Source organism: Dicentrarchus labrax, unplaced genomic scaffold (genome assembly GCF_905237075.1).
Source record: "Dicentrarchus labrax unplaced genomic scaffold, dlabrax2021, whole genome shotgun sequence".
NCBI classification, from domain to species: Eukaryota; Metazoa; Chordata; class Actinopteri; family Moronidae; genus Dicentrarchus; species Dicentrarchus labrax.
Genome location: NW_026136712.1, coordinates 14,274,980 through 14,289,208, shown reverse-complemented (window position 1 = coordinate 14,289,208; position 14,229 = coordinate 14,274,980). Strand labels below are relative to the sequence as shown.

Below are 14,229 nucleotides of genomic sequence, written 5' to 3'. Positions count from 1 at the left end.
CCTTCTCAATGAGAGAGCTATAGCAGATAATTTTTATACTGTAGATCACAACTCTTTTTTTACACTTCATTCACGTTCCATATCCAGTTTGTTTATTATTATTTTTTACAGTGTTACTAATGAAAAGGCATATATAGGCTGACACCACACAATACAGAACACATTTTTCATTTTCTTTCTCAAGGACTGAACCATCAGCAAAAAAGTCAAAATACAAATATGAAAGTCCCTCAAAGAAAAACAAGATGGCCAATAGAACTTTTCAGGTTCAACACAAACTTGCTGCTCTGCCTCTCTTCTCCTTTGGCACAGGACAAGGGTGGCCAGGCTTTGCCCAGGTGCCGTCTGTGCCATTGGCGCTAAAGCGAGGAGAAGCTGGCACACTTTGGGCATGGCTGCAGCCCCTTCTTCCTCAAAGGCTTGCCTCGTCTCCCTTCTTTCCCTCATGGTCCCTGCTGCTCCATAGCCCAGGGAGCTCATTAGGCCAGACTTCCTCTTCATTTAATCCATTTTTCATAGCCTAAAAAACAGTCCCTGATCTTAAAAATCCTGGCTAATTTAAGCCTGGATGTTGGGGAAAAGAGTAAAAATATCATGAAAAAAGCAGGCCTGTGCATGCTTTTTCATATTTCTGATGTCAAAATTAAATGTTTTTATAGAGTAGTGCTATGGCCAGAATGGAAAGCTGCAGAACCAGCACTAATGTGAACAGTTCTTGAACAGAGTTTTAGACCCCAATAGACAGCATCCTATTCCATCCACTTTCTTGCCTGTTGTCTGTGGGTCTTGGGGGAGACCAATGTGTTAACTTGGCCTAATGAAAACATTGGTAATAACATGCTCCCTCTCCGTGTTCCTTTAATTATGTATCTCCGACTGGATACCAGAAGGCCCCTGTAGGCTTCCAGCTCCACTTGTTGTGGAAGTGAAGTTTCATTTGTAACTCGTATCCTGGTGGGGAGGATCTGTACAGAGAAGCGAACCCGTTTTCTTGTGCTTTCTCTCACGCTTGTTCTCTCCCTGAAACTCCCATGCCCTCTCTCTCCAACATCATGTTATTCCTATCTATCTCAGTTACTTATTGATCAAGAGAAACCTTATATAAATATAGATTCTTTAAAAAAAAACCACATGAATTAGTATTTCCACTACTGTCGAGATACTACATAAGATAATTTTCGTTCTCCGCTTCTGCCTTGTGCTATTATACCTTTTCACATCATGTCCACATAAACACTGCCAAAGTTAACATCCTCAAAAGTTGTCCAAGGCTTTGTCCTTTATCTCTCTCTAAGAGGACACAGCTTTTTTTCTTCTCTCTTCCAGGAAACCATCACAGCATTAATATACCTCCCAGGTATAAAGTGTTGATGAGTGCCTGTCTCCTCAGGCTGACACTTATTTCACCAAAGGTCTCAGAGCGGGGGGAGGGGGGGGGAGAGAGGAAAAAAAGAGCTGCTTGCATACCCAGCTAACGGATGTGGTGGAATTGTTAAGCAGTCTCGGCTGCCCTCTCGTTAGCCTCCGAGATGCCTGGTGACAGAGGTGAGGCAGCGAAAGTTGCGGTGGGTTGAGAGGGGGAGGGTCAGTGCCCCTAAGGGTACCATGCCATGGCCGTGCCAGGCCAGGACCCTGTGCCACTGTCTCCTGTGCCTTCTCTGTCAGCACGCCCTATGCCCCAGGCCACTGCAGAGAGGGCACATGGGGGGCTGTCACGCGTCGGCCTCAATTACAATCAGGGGATGGAGCATGCAAAGACTGCCCACTGTCACGGCTAACATTACTGTTGTAATAGCTGCACTGTATCATATCCTTCTGGGCCGATGATGTTAGCTGGAGATGTACTGCCACTGGAATTTCTCTTTCTTTTGTATTTGTTCCATCGTTGACAAACCTACAGAACTTAACATATACAACCATTAAGCTATTCATATTTGTTCAATATACATAAACATTTTCTGTTGTGCTCAGCCTTAACATTATGACTAGTGGCTATTGACAACTTTATCAAATGAGAGAATTTACTGAATAAAAACCCTTGGGATACAGTTCATCAGTCAAAGGACGCACATTTGATTTCATTTCCTGTTCGGTTCTGTAATTTGTTTGCTCTTATTAAATTTGTCAAAGAAAAGCAATTTTTTAGCTATTTTATTAGATGAGGTCTGCTTGGGTCTTCATCTATTCATCCTACTCCACGTAAAGCCTTGAGAAATAACCTTAAAGTAGAGCTGACAAAATCGCAGTGTGCTAATTTCCATTGTATGTCATAATTATTCCCATTCAGAATAACAAAATAGTAGGCCAATATTCTGCAGTTGCCAACTCACATTCAAAAAGGAAAAAGTAGTTTTCATAAAATTGACTTGTCTATTCAAGTTAAAGGTGCCCTGTGGAGTTTTCTTGTAAACAAAAGTAACATTTACATTCACTGTCCCTCACCAAAATGCATTGTGTGTGTCCTTGAGGTCTAACAAACTTGTTTAATGTAGCTCCTTCCTCATGGAAAAACATTTTTTGAATATTTCAAATCCTACATTGTTTACATCCATGTTTCCTAGTTCAGAGTCGTTGTCTTGTTTGTCGCTCCTTTGAGCATTTCCAACTGTCGATCCATGGAATAATGTAAGACAGTATCAGTATCTAGCAAACTAAAAACATTTTCTTTTTTTTGTGCCCAGTGCCCAGAATTAGTACGTTAATGTTGCTCTCTATGTTTGATGTCCAACCATATACCTGACAAGTTAACTACATAATACACACATATATATATATATATATATATATATATATATATATATATATATATATATGATTTTATTTCTGCCACCTAGTTATTAAAAGTACTCAATGCAAATGTATGTAGTTAATTTATCAATTTGACCCGCACCAGGCACTTCACTGGCTGCCTCGAAATTATATGCTGTACAGTTATGTTAAGGGTGGACAATCTACACTTTTTAGGACTCTTAAATGATATAAAACCTGTGTTGATGAGCCATGCCAACAAGTATTATAAACCTTGACTGTCACTTGCTCCTTTCTTACAATAAAGGCATACTTCAAGAGACAGAAAAACTGTTGGTCTATCCAAAAATGTTGCCACCTAACGCAGTGTAAACAGCCTGTAATCGCTCTTCTGTCGCTGTGTTTGTGAGACTACTTGTACTCTTAATATTCTTTAAACTGTAATCTTCTCTTCTGACCAGCATTAGTTAGAGTTCTTGTTGGTTATTTTTTTCTTTTGGTTGCCTGGCTGTGAGGGCCACATGCTGATTTGCACAGAGGATCCACATACTTATGTGAGGAATCAGCATATTAGTATTAGTTTCTCACTATAGGGTGTTGTAGCCATGCCTGCCTGCTGCTGTTCCTGTCAGTCATGACAGGGTCGCATACCATCATCCTACCCCTGAAGAGAAAATGACACTTGGCTAAAAGAACCACTGTGTGTAAAAGAAATTTTGTCCCACCTCCTGGTGGCTAACCTGTCTAAGCAATGTTATGGCAAGATTAGCTTTGCCAGATGGCATACATTATTCATGAGAGGAACATAAAATGTATCTAAGGTTGTGTTATTACAGACTTGATGACTCTCTCTGTGCATCTTTCTTTTTTCTCTATGTTGAAGCTGGCCCATCAGCAGACCGTAAAAATCCACAGGGAGCTATGCCAATCGTAGAAACTCTCCCCTACCCTATTGTCACCTTCAGCGGCAAACTTAAAAAAAAGGGAAAAAAAGCAATTTTGTTCAGCAGCAGCAATGACACTGTGTATTGCTCAGTTATAGATTAAAAGCGAAGGACTTGCTTTAAAAGAAGGAGTCCAAGACAAAAGAGAGCGACAGGCAGAGGAATGTTTTAAAAAAAGGACCAGCTACTGGGTTGACAATTGAGTTATAATATCATGTCCTTTATGAATAATTAATTTGATGGGGCTGAGGTCCCTTAGAAGGTAGATTAAATTAGTTCTGCCACGTCTTAAAACTTAGATATGCTTCATTAGTGTGGAAGATGGTGGCAGGCATGTTGGGTTTTCAGTTAAGCCCGTTTCTGTTCATGATGAGGAACAGGAGACACCTTGTCACCCCAGCAGTAGTGCACAGTATTATATTACATTTATGTCAGTTAACAGACAAATTCAGGAATTCAACACGTGTTGTTCCCTTTATGTCTGCTAGTCAGGAGATTCTGGATATATTGTAGTCCTTTTGTGTATCAGCTTCTATATTTCAAGTAAATATAGTCGGTATTTAAAAAAATGACTTGAAGTAGCCTTTAAAGTATTGAGTAAAAGAAATGCAGTGGGCTTCATCTTAGTTTTAGCAAAATGGGTGATTGTGCTTGTAGAGGTTTGGAGTTTCTTTTACAGCGCTTTGCAGTGTCATAATGTCATTCTCATTGGTAATCACTGAAGTCATATCTATTGTACTTAACTTGTTTATATTATATGTGAAACCTTGTATTTGTCAGAAATTCCATTAACTTTCTAAAATGAGGCTCTCAACAAGAATACTTAAAGGACTGAATTCTTTAGTTGCTTGGAAATTATTATAGGTTGTAAAGGAACAATCTAAAGTAAACACAAATAAACAGTGTATACTGTAGGCAAGAGCTTTGACATGTCGTGCCATGTTGTGTGTATTCACAGTGGAAGCTGACAATAATCTGCCTTCAACTCTGTTGCCCCGGTCATTGTTAATGAGGCGCATGATGTGTCTCTCTTTTGTGAGTCCCGTCTGTGCCTCGTATTCCCCCTATAATAGCAGTATTATTTTCCTTTTACCAGAGCAGAGAAGTGTGATGGTATTACCCTAAAGTAAAACACAAACTTCTGTTTGTGCTGTCTGTCAGAGCAGACACAATGTCGCAGTGTAACAGGCTCCAACTGTTGCTTGGTCAAAAGAAATTGTCAGAGCACCTTAGATTTGCTAAAGAGAAATTGATTTATCCTCTGTGAATAAGAGAGCAAGTATTCCTGTTGCAGTGAATTGTTAAAAGAATGAAATGCATGCCACTAATACAAACATACAATTTTGATGTTATGCTATCATACAAGAATGGAGTATTTTATATTCAGTTCTCCAATACGATACAAATAGAGTACGAGTATTTAATTTTCATATCTCAGTCACCAAGAAAGTAATCTAAAGTAAACTTAAAATTATGTGTTTTATAATCTTTTTAGTTCAGTCCTTTTTAAACAATTTCTCAGTATGAACCTAGTATTTGTCCTTGTTTGGACATAAACACTAAGGAAATTGCTGACAAATGTTCCTTTACCATTGTACATTGGAAATGGTAGATTGTGATAACAGTTTTTAACCGAGCTAGGTCAAATAAGTTAAAAAATGTGTTCCTGTCGTAACATCGACACTTGCCAAAACAATGGCAAGATTGTGTTTAATTAACTCTCTACAAATAATTGATGAAATCAAGGAAATGTATCGCAAGCTGGCTCACTAGGATAGATACCTTGTTAACTGTCACTAGTATTGCTCCCACACTGGGAATACTGGGAAGGGAGTGTTTGATTCTGACTTGTAATGTCACCAACTCTCTGATCTGATGGGAAACAGCCATTCCCAAAATCCACAAAAGAACTATTGGAGTCACTGGACCGGTGTTGAGATGCGGTCTTTAGAGTGCTCAAACCAGGTTTGTATAAATAAAGGCATTTTGATTTATGTGAACATTACTCACTACTAGTATTGTGAAATTTACTTTTGAGATTCTCTGTTTTCATTTTTCTTTTGGAAAATCATTAGTCACCATTTTTCGTTAATTGATGTACTGAATCTTAAGGGAAAAGTGTTAGCACACTAGGCTTTATGTTCCAAAATACAGTTCATTGAGAAGAGATGAAGCAGAACAGATGTAACCAGGAAACTAGTTACCATACTAATTGGTATCAAAAACATGAGCTTCATTCACAGAGATTGAACTGGCCTCTGTGGGGCAACCTATCACTCTGCAGCCAGCTTCAACACCAGCTCTCTCCTTTTTTGCTGTGTTTTGGGAGCCCTTCCTCAGCTCATGAGTATTAATGAATTCAAAGTTTGAGGAAAATAATCTTTAAGTGTTTCCAACTGTCAGATCCTGTCAGTGCAACCACTTCTAATGGCCTGCGCCTTCCATTCAGGCTAATGTTTGATGTCTCGCTTTCATGCCCTCCTTTTTCTCCATTGCTAAATTGCTGCCGACAGTCCTGTGTCCCCACAGATTGTTTGTTTGTTTTTCGACCATGCTTGTTTTACATATCATCGACGTAACGAGGATTCATTTAGTAAGCTGTTAATGGGGGAAGGGAGGGAGTGGTCCGTGTGCTTTCTTGTATTCAAATAGGATGTGATCCTGAGTCAGGTAGCAATCTGTTGTAGCACTGAATGTGCTAAGGAACATGTAGAACTTTTGAGATCCTCCAAAGCGATGCCAAATCTTTTTCTTAAAGTAGTACAGATTTTTCATGTCTAAACCACTTGACAGGGAACAGCTGGGCAGGAACAGTCAGGATGCGAAAGGCGTCACATCCTCATCAGTTTGAACAGGCGTGGTGATCAAGCATTGATCAAGACAGTCTAGCGGCTCCTTTGTGTGCACTTCACTCGGCGTTTGCATCAGTTCTAGCTTTAACTCACAAACAGTAGGGGCTGGGTGGGCGAATCCAACAAGCACATTTAACAAGTTATTTCATTCATTTAGCAACAAAAACCCTATTATCCGTAGGTGTTGAGAAGTGCTAAATACTCCTAGCACTCCAAGCACTCTGAAGGGAAAAAAAATAGAGGGAGGCTCCCAACAGGCCTTGTCAAAACATGCAAATGAGCTTGACGCCAAGTCCGATTTTGACAAACATAATTAAGGTGTTCCAAATCAGGACATGTTAATAAAGAAGACTGCAGGCCTCCCCCAGGTCTTCACTAATCATAAAGCCTTAAAGCTTTGTGTGCGGGTGTGTGTAATTGTGTGTATCCCCCCCCCCAATCTCCCATTTTATTGGATAATGAACTGTTGAAGAGTGTTAGATCTCCTTTCGCAGTCTTTCGCTGAGTTTGAGGAGATAGGCAGGGAAGAGCTGCCCGAGGTGTGGTGTTGTACAGATAATTAAAAGGCAAGAAATTTGTGTTTCGCTCTTTGATCTGCCTGTCAACGTTCTGATTAGAGACGTAAAAGCCTTTAATCAACAGTAATGTGATGATTAACGCTCCTAAACTGTTGAAAAATGAACCAGAGGAACGTCAAGTTTTCTCTTTCTTCTTCCTTCCTCCTCCATATATCTCTCCCTGAGTCCATTTCTGACAAGCTGGCAAACTTTTCTCCTCAGTCAGTTCCAGCAGGGGTTGTTAAATCAGATGTTGTGTTTGATTAGGACCAACTGACATGTTGTTTTCTCCTATGTTTAAGTCTCTGTAGTCTTGGCATCATTGGTAGAGCTCAAATTTGCTCAATGTGTTTGTCTTCCAAATCCAACAGAATGTGCCTCTGTTTGATTTTTACTTCGCCAAGGTCTTTTGTATAAATTTGACCTTCAGCATAGATATGGTCATTATGTTATTACAGTGCCCACATGCTGTGGCAGCATCATTTATGCAGCTACTCAGCTGATGATAAAATCTAATTATTTAAGTTGCAGACTAAAGCACTTAAAATCTGGTTTTATTATTTAGGCTGACTGTGGTTGAATAAAGTTTGATGTACTAGCGTTTGTTTTGTTTTTTATTCACGTACTATTTTATTTTATTTTTTTATTTTAGTTGCAATATGGCCAGCACAATTGTGTGACACAAATGTCAGCACTATGAATAATGCATACACAAATTAGCTCAGTCGGATATGAGTTTTAATTCTTCACTTCATACATTTTTTACGATTTTGACCAAGTTTAATCAACACATAAAAAAATAATTTTCCCAGCACTGGAAATGGAATTAATAAGTCAGCTCTGATTGAGCTTCACAATTGACCAATACACGTAGAATAGGTATATAGGCTGACCAGCCGTCTGTAGAAATTCCTTGCTTTTTAATTGAAGACCTCAGAAAGCAATGCTCCTGCCCACACATTGTTGCATGTGGGGCAATCACAGCAAGCACCCAAGTCCATTAGTTTTCATTTGGATGGTTCAGTAAGACTGGTTGATTAAGTCCAGGCAATTTGCTTGTAGGAACCCTCATTCTCCACTCACCCCTCCTGCTTCTCAGCCCTCTGCCACCAGCATGGTTGTCGTTCAGGTTAATTTAATCTGGTTTGTTAGAAATTTTAACACAATAGCTTTGTGGCTGTCTAGATGCAGCGTACGGAGTTTGCTGTTGTTTATTATGGAATAACTTTCCATATGAATGCTCTAAGACACTTGACAGTATTGGTAATTACGCTTACAGTTAATATTCTGTTTACATTGTTACTAAACTATGGAAAGCAATGTAATATATGAGTGGCCATGTCAGAGTGTCTGCAGCCAGTGTCCACAGGGACATGTAGCTATGGGTAATTTCATAAATGTTAAACAAACTATTCCTTTCCAAGCCTCATCAATTCTCATTGAATGGGGGTGAAGGGGACTTTGCTGTTTAAAGAAATGTAAATCTGGTGATCTGAGAATTTGACTTTGAGGCTGAGGTGAAGGGAAAAGAGGAGGGGGAGCTCAAATAGAAGGAAAATGCAGCTTTCAATCCTCTCCACCCCGGTTCAGCTTTAAACAAATGGTTCTATTACCAGCTGCTCTCCTGCAGGCCTGGTCATTTATACCCATTAAACTTGCGTCTTATCACCCATAAGACGCTCTTACGTCTCTCCATCCACCAATTGTCTATAATCAGCCATTTAAAACAGCAGTGGAAATTTCTTTTGCGCCTTGCTTCGGTCTGACGGACAGGCAAACGAGCCCGGAGGAGGAGGGACGGGGGAGGAGAGAGGGATATTTTCTATGGAATGATGAATAGGCCAAGTTGAGTGGCTGACTAACAGAGATCTGTCTTAATCAGAAGTGATTTGTCAGAACAGGAGCTCTGCGGGGTCAGGGCGCAGGCGATGAATAAAACAGAGCCTGGCGGAGTGAAGAAAGGCCCCAGAAATCCACCCTGACTGCCCACCACCACTCATGCACATGCAAAGGGAAGCGCATGGGCTAAGTCAGAATGGACTGTTGTGGCCCAGCTTCTCCCTGCCCAGAATATTACTTGTTTTGGGTCTTTTAAGTGCTTAGACTCTGGCAAGAACAAGTTACCCAAAAGTACCTATACAGTGTGCTAAAGAGCAATCAATGTTAAACACAAAGGAAAAAATTTCAATTTTCAGGACAATACATTTCTTCTCACGAAACATTAGGAATATATTTCACTCTTGATAGTCCAGTGTGTAACATTTAGGAGGATCTGTTGACAGAGAGTGGTCTGCGAGGTTTCTACAGTAGCCACGAGTGGATAAGCCAAACCCTAGCTCTAGATAGCATTTTTCAAGAGTTTCAGAGCCACTGTTTCTCTTACACGCTTGAAACGGGAAGGTGAGGTGAGAGGGATGTAATCTGCAAATACACCACTAGATGACACTGAATCCTACACACTGGTCCTTTTTAATTGCTTTATTACCCGTCCCGCAAAGTAACAGTTCCTGACTAACATGCGATAGTTTGTTATTATTATAAGTAACCTGTCATATCATCGCCGAGCCCCCAGATGCTACATACCCCCCTGTGACCTAGCACTTGGCACCTCTTTATTTTGAGCTATAGCTCAGTGTGAAGACGCTAGCCTCATGGCCTGTGGGCTCAGCATTACAAATACATCCCAGTGTGGGTACAACTTTGATGGAGGTGATGAAAGTGTGTCACCAGGCAGTTGTAGACTTGAGAAGTCCTTAAAAAAGCTTCTCTGGAAGTGTACAAAGACAGGTAACTTTATTCACCTGGGAGTCACAGGCATATAAGTTGACTGCTGCACTGTGTGTGTGTGTGTGTGTGTGTGTGTGTGTGTGTGTGTGTGTGTGTGTGTGTGTGTGTGTGTGTGTGTGTGTGTGTGTGTGAAAGAGAGAGTGATGAGAGACAGAAAATGTATGGACTAACATTTATCAGGCTCCTCCTTACTTCCCCTCAACCCTCCCATGGGTTTCCATACCCCGTTTGTTGGAGTGTGTGGCTTGTGTCCGGATACAAGTGTGTGTGGTAACCTTCAAAAAGTGGTCTCAACTGCTTAATGAAAAGGAGCTGTGCTGAGCCTCAGAGCACACCACTGTCAGGTCTTGTACCCTTTCAGCTCTGGGGATGGAGGGAGCAAGGAAAAAAAAAAACGCAACACAGAAAGAGAGACAGAGCCCTTAGACAGTGTGTAACTGCTCTGAAACAGCTCCTGTAAAATAGATGATGCCTCCAATTAAATGTGTCCATGGACTGGAGGATGTTGAGGGCTGTGGAGGTTTGGATTGTACCACAATTGTTGGTTTTCTGAACTGTATTGTCCTGAGCCAGGCTCGACGGACATGAGCAATTTATGTTATGTACTTTTTAAACAGTGTAAGCATTTTCTTTAGTTGTTGGAAATATTCAAGAGAATGGGTGCAAATAACGATTCTTTTTATTATCGATGAAACTTTTTTTGTCTTCAAAAATAATGTTGTCGAACCAAACTTCCACATCGCAAAGATACACATTTTACTGTCACGTTAGACAAAAAAAGAAAAAACAAGAATTAACTAAGCTCGAACTGTGGAAAGTTGGGCATATTTTCTTAATGATTAACCGATTATCAAAATAGTTGCTGATTATTTGTCTGTTGACCAACCAATTGCTGAAGCAGAAACAGAAATGTTTCACTTCAACTCTGTTTGTCTTGTTTTGCACTGCTTGTTTCAGCATTACCGATTATATTACTGAATACACTTGTAAAGTTAATTGTCCAGTAAATATATTTTCCGTCCACTTTACCATTGTTAGCAAAATGGTGTTTGATTGTTGAGCTGAGATAACATAGAGCTGGACAGTGCTATGTCAATAGTGTGTCTAGATCCCGATCCAGATGTTATTTCCCCCTCAATCTAATTTATGCCTTCAACTTTTCTATACTAATTCTTTTCTACAGTTACATTAGAGGAATGAGTTAAATTAAGGCGCTCTGGTGCTGGTGTGAGTGTAATGTAATGGAATAATGGGCTTGTTAAATGGACCTTGGGGGATGGGGATCTTTAACAAGTGAGTCAGAGCAAGGCCTCTGGGCCAGGGTTATTTAAATTGTTAATAGCTGTTTAAACAGGAGGGGAATATTTTATACACTAACGAGCAACAAGTCAGGGGCATTAACAGTAAATTATTTCTCCTCTCCTGCTTTGTTTTTACTGCCCGTGCATTTTAAATTTTGAGAAATTATCTTTTTAATACCTCACATTTCTTCCGGTCATAAATTCTATATTTATCTAGATTTTTGCAGTTAAAGGTAATGTATATATACTTGAATATGTAATATATTAACCATGCAAAATCTTGTGCACCAACATGCAATTTAAAGCCAGTAATTACCCCAAAAATTCCCACATCAACATGACCTAAGATAATATTACTCTAGGGACTAGTTCATTGTATTTTTTCACAGGTGTTGACAGTTTTGGGGTGGAAGCCTTGTCTACATCGTGATGAAATGGTATATCACATTATGGGAGTAGCCTGTTACTTGAGTGTCTTTCATTGTACTTCTACATTAGATTTTTTGTTTAGAACTCAATAATTTGTGCCATTTGTTGCCCAACAAGTCCTTTTCCCAGTAACTAATGAAGTTTCACACAGTCCACTGCACAGCAGGACTTAAATAAGATGAATGGAAATGTAGATACATGCCAGAGAATGAGTAATGCAAGGGAAGATACATGATAAAGACAATAAACACCATAAATTCCCTTGGGAGGTCTTGTCTTCATCTCTAATGCCTTAGTGTGGTGGGGGAAACCCAGATAGGAATGAGTAATTTTGGGGGACTAGGGAGAGACCTTAATGGCTTCACAGTCGATGAAAATGTTTATCTTAACAAGCTATGAAGAAACTTTTTTTAGTCAGCTGGTGGTGTCTTCAATATCATTCTTATTTTAAAAATGTCATCATTTTTATGTGTTTACCATCTTGTATAGTCACAATTGCTGTTGTTCCTGCTCTGGTGGAATATGCAATTTTTAAAGAGTGTAGCAAAGTTGTGTATTGTAGCTCTGTTCTAGCAAGGATAATAAAAAAATAATGTAAAACAAAAAACTAACTGCACTATAAAGAATTTCATATTTGCCTCATTCTTATTTAGCAGCTTTTACGTTTGTCAAGGGCAACCATTCATATGTGGATAGTCTGTACAATCTAGTCTAGAAAACATGTAGAGGTGCTATATCATTACCTTGCTGTCATTCTTTAGAGGGCACCAGCACCGTGCTCTTAGCACCCTACAGTTACAGTCCACATGGTTCCATTCTTGCCCAAGGAATTGCCAAGGTTTTAAGCTCTCATTGGAGGCCTTTTCTCCTACTCATCTATCTTTTGACATGTTGCAAACCTTTCCAATAATGCACTTGCCATCAAAAAACTCTGCTGCTTCAGTCTTTGTCATGCTCATTTATTTAAAAAAAAAAGCCCCAACCCTGACAGAGATGGATAGATGTGCTTATTTGTCTCTTTAACAAAAGATTTCCGCTACAAATACCTTCCTGTTTATCCCTTGTTCTTCTCCATTGGGGACGGGGGAGGGCTTGTATTTTTATGGTTATTAATACCTGCACTCAGTCTTTTAATCTGCCCTATTTGTCACATGTGACTGTCTGACTGCACTGTTTAATCTGGGTATCCTTCAATCTGTCTCGTCCCAGATTAGAAATTAATGAAGGCAGGAAGAGACACATTTGAGTCAGTTATAGTGTAGGGGGGTAAAAGGGATGGGATGAATGGGAGACGAATGTTGTTCATTTGACAGTGCTTTCTCTTTTTTCTACTTTTCCCTGATCCCCTTTCTCTGTCTCTCCCTCTCTATCTTTCTCTCTATTCCTCTCTCTCTCTCTTCTCTTGTTTAGCTGCCAGATGTAGCCCATTTTTGCACTGCTCCCCCCAAACAGGCGCTCAGCACGTGGGCCCTTTGGTGTGCGGCACCTGTGTAGTGTAATACAGTGAGCAACTGCGTTGTTTATTCCGGATTTGTTTGGTGCGCTTGAAAGCTTGTCTTTGATCCATGCAAAGATTCTTCACGTCTTTTCCTTTTTTTTCCTGATTCATCGTCTACCTCCCTCATTTTTAAACGCTAATGCTGTAGCAGTATGGTTACATTGATGGCAGCAGTGGGTTTTTGTGGTGGAGGGGGGGTTTTGGTTTTCTTTTTTTTCTCGTCCCCAACCCAAGGGACAGGAAAATGACAGTGACCACTGACAAGCTTGTCAGGTGCCTTGTCGGGGATGTTTTATAACTGTGCGTTAATGTGTTTACATCCACAACTGACGAGAGGCATTTAAAAAAGAATAGCTTAATGAATATTGCATTGGCTGAGTGGACCCCACTGGCAGGCTGGATGCTGGGGTATTGTTGCCTAGAACGTCATGTCTATTTACCTCAGCATTTTAAGAAGGTGTAAAAAACACTTCCCATAGTTACAATATTCTACGATTTGCCCGCCTGACACTCCTCTAGACAGTGTTATCTCTGTACAATGTACAGTTTGTGTACAAAATCTTCCACAGTGACTGCATACATAATGCTCTTTCCATTAAAAAGACTAACTGAGTGAATGCAGGTAAAAAAAATAAATAAAAACCCATATTCATTTCACATTATTCCCAACATAGTTGAAGGAGACAAAGACAGAATAAAATGTTTTATACACTTGAGACCTGACTTGTCCAAAAGGTACAACAAATCATTAGAGGTCATTCTTATTGTTTCGCATATTATAAGAATACAACGTACAAGTGAAGCCATTTTCCGTTACTTTGTTGATTTTGTGAGTTTTATGTCCGTTCCAAGATTTTAACATTTCAATTTTAAATGTCAGACATACCTCTTCTCATGCTACGTCTGCTTCTCTTACAGAACAAGTGGGTCAGGAGATTCTTACCAACCTGCACGGTGACCGTGAGAAGATCCAAAGAGCCAGAGAAAGGGTGAGTGCACACATGCCACCTGCACTCACCCGCCTGTCTATTTTAACAAGTGTTTGTGAGACCGTAAAGGTGTTACAACTGGTTTGCAACATTGACAGCGTTCACCACTTTCTGCATGGTTTGC

The 14,229-nt window shown here is 40.0% G+C and overlaps 1 protein-coding gene across 4 annotated transcripts in view; it reads left to right on the top strand.

The window, feature by feature from the left end:
* vti1a (vesicle transport through interaction with t-SNAREs 1A) overlaps positions 1 to 14,229 on the top strand; it is a 116,443-nt gene that overhangs the window by 61,858 nt on the left and 40,356 nt on the right. For all 4 annotated transcript variants that reach the window (XM_051417364.1, XM_051417367.1, XM_051417365.1 and 1 more), the window contains one exon: positions 14,035 to 14,105. In XM_051417364.1, the coding sequence (XP_051273324.1) occupies positions 14,035 to 14,105 (71 nt within the window). The remainder of the gene's footprint in view (positions 1 to 14,034; positions 14,106 to 14,229) is intronic.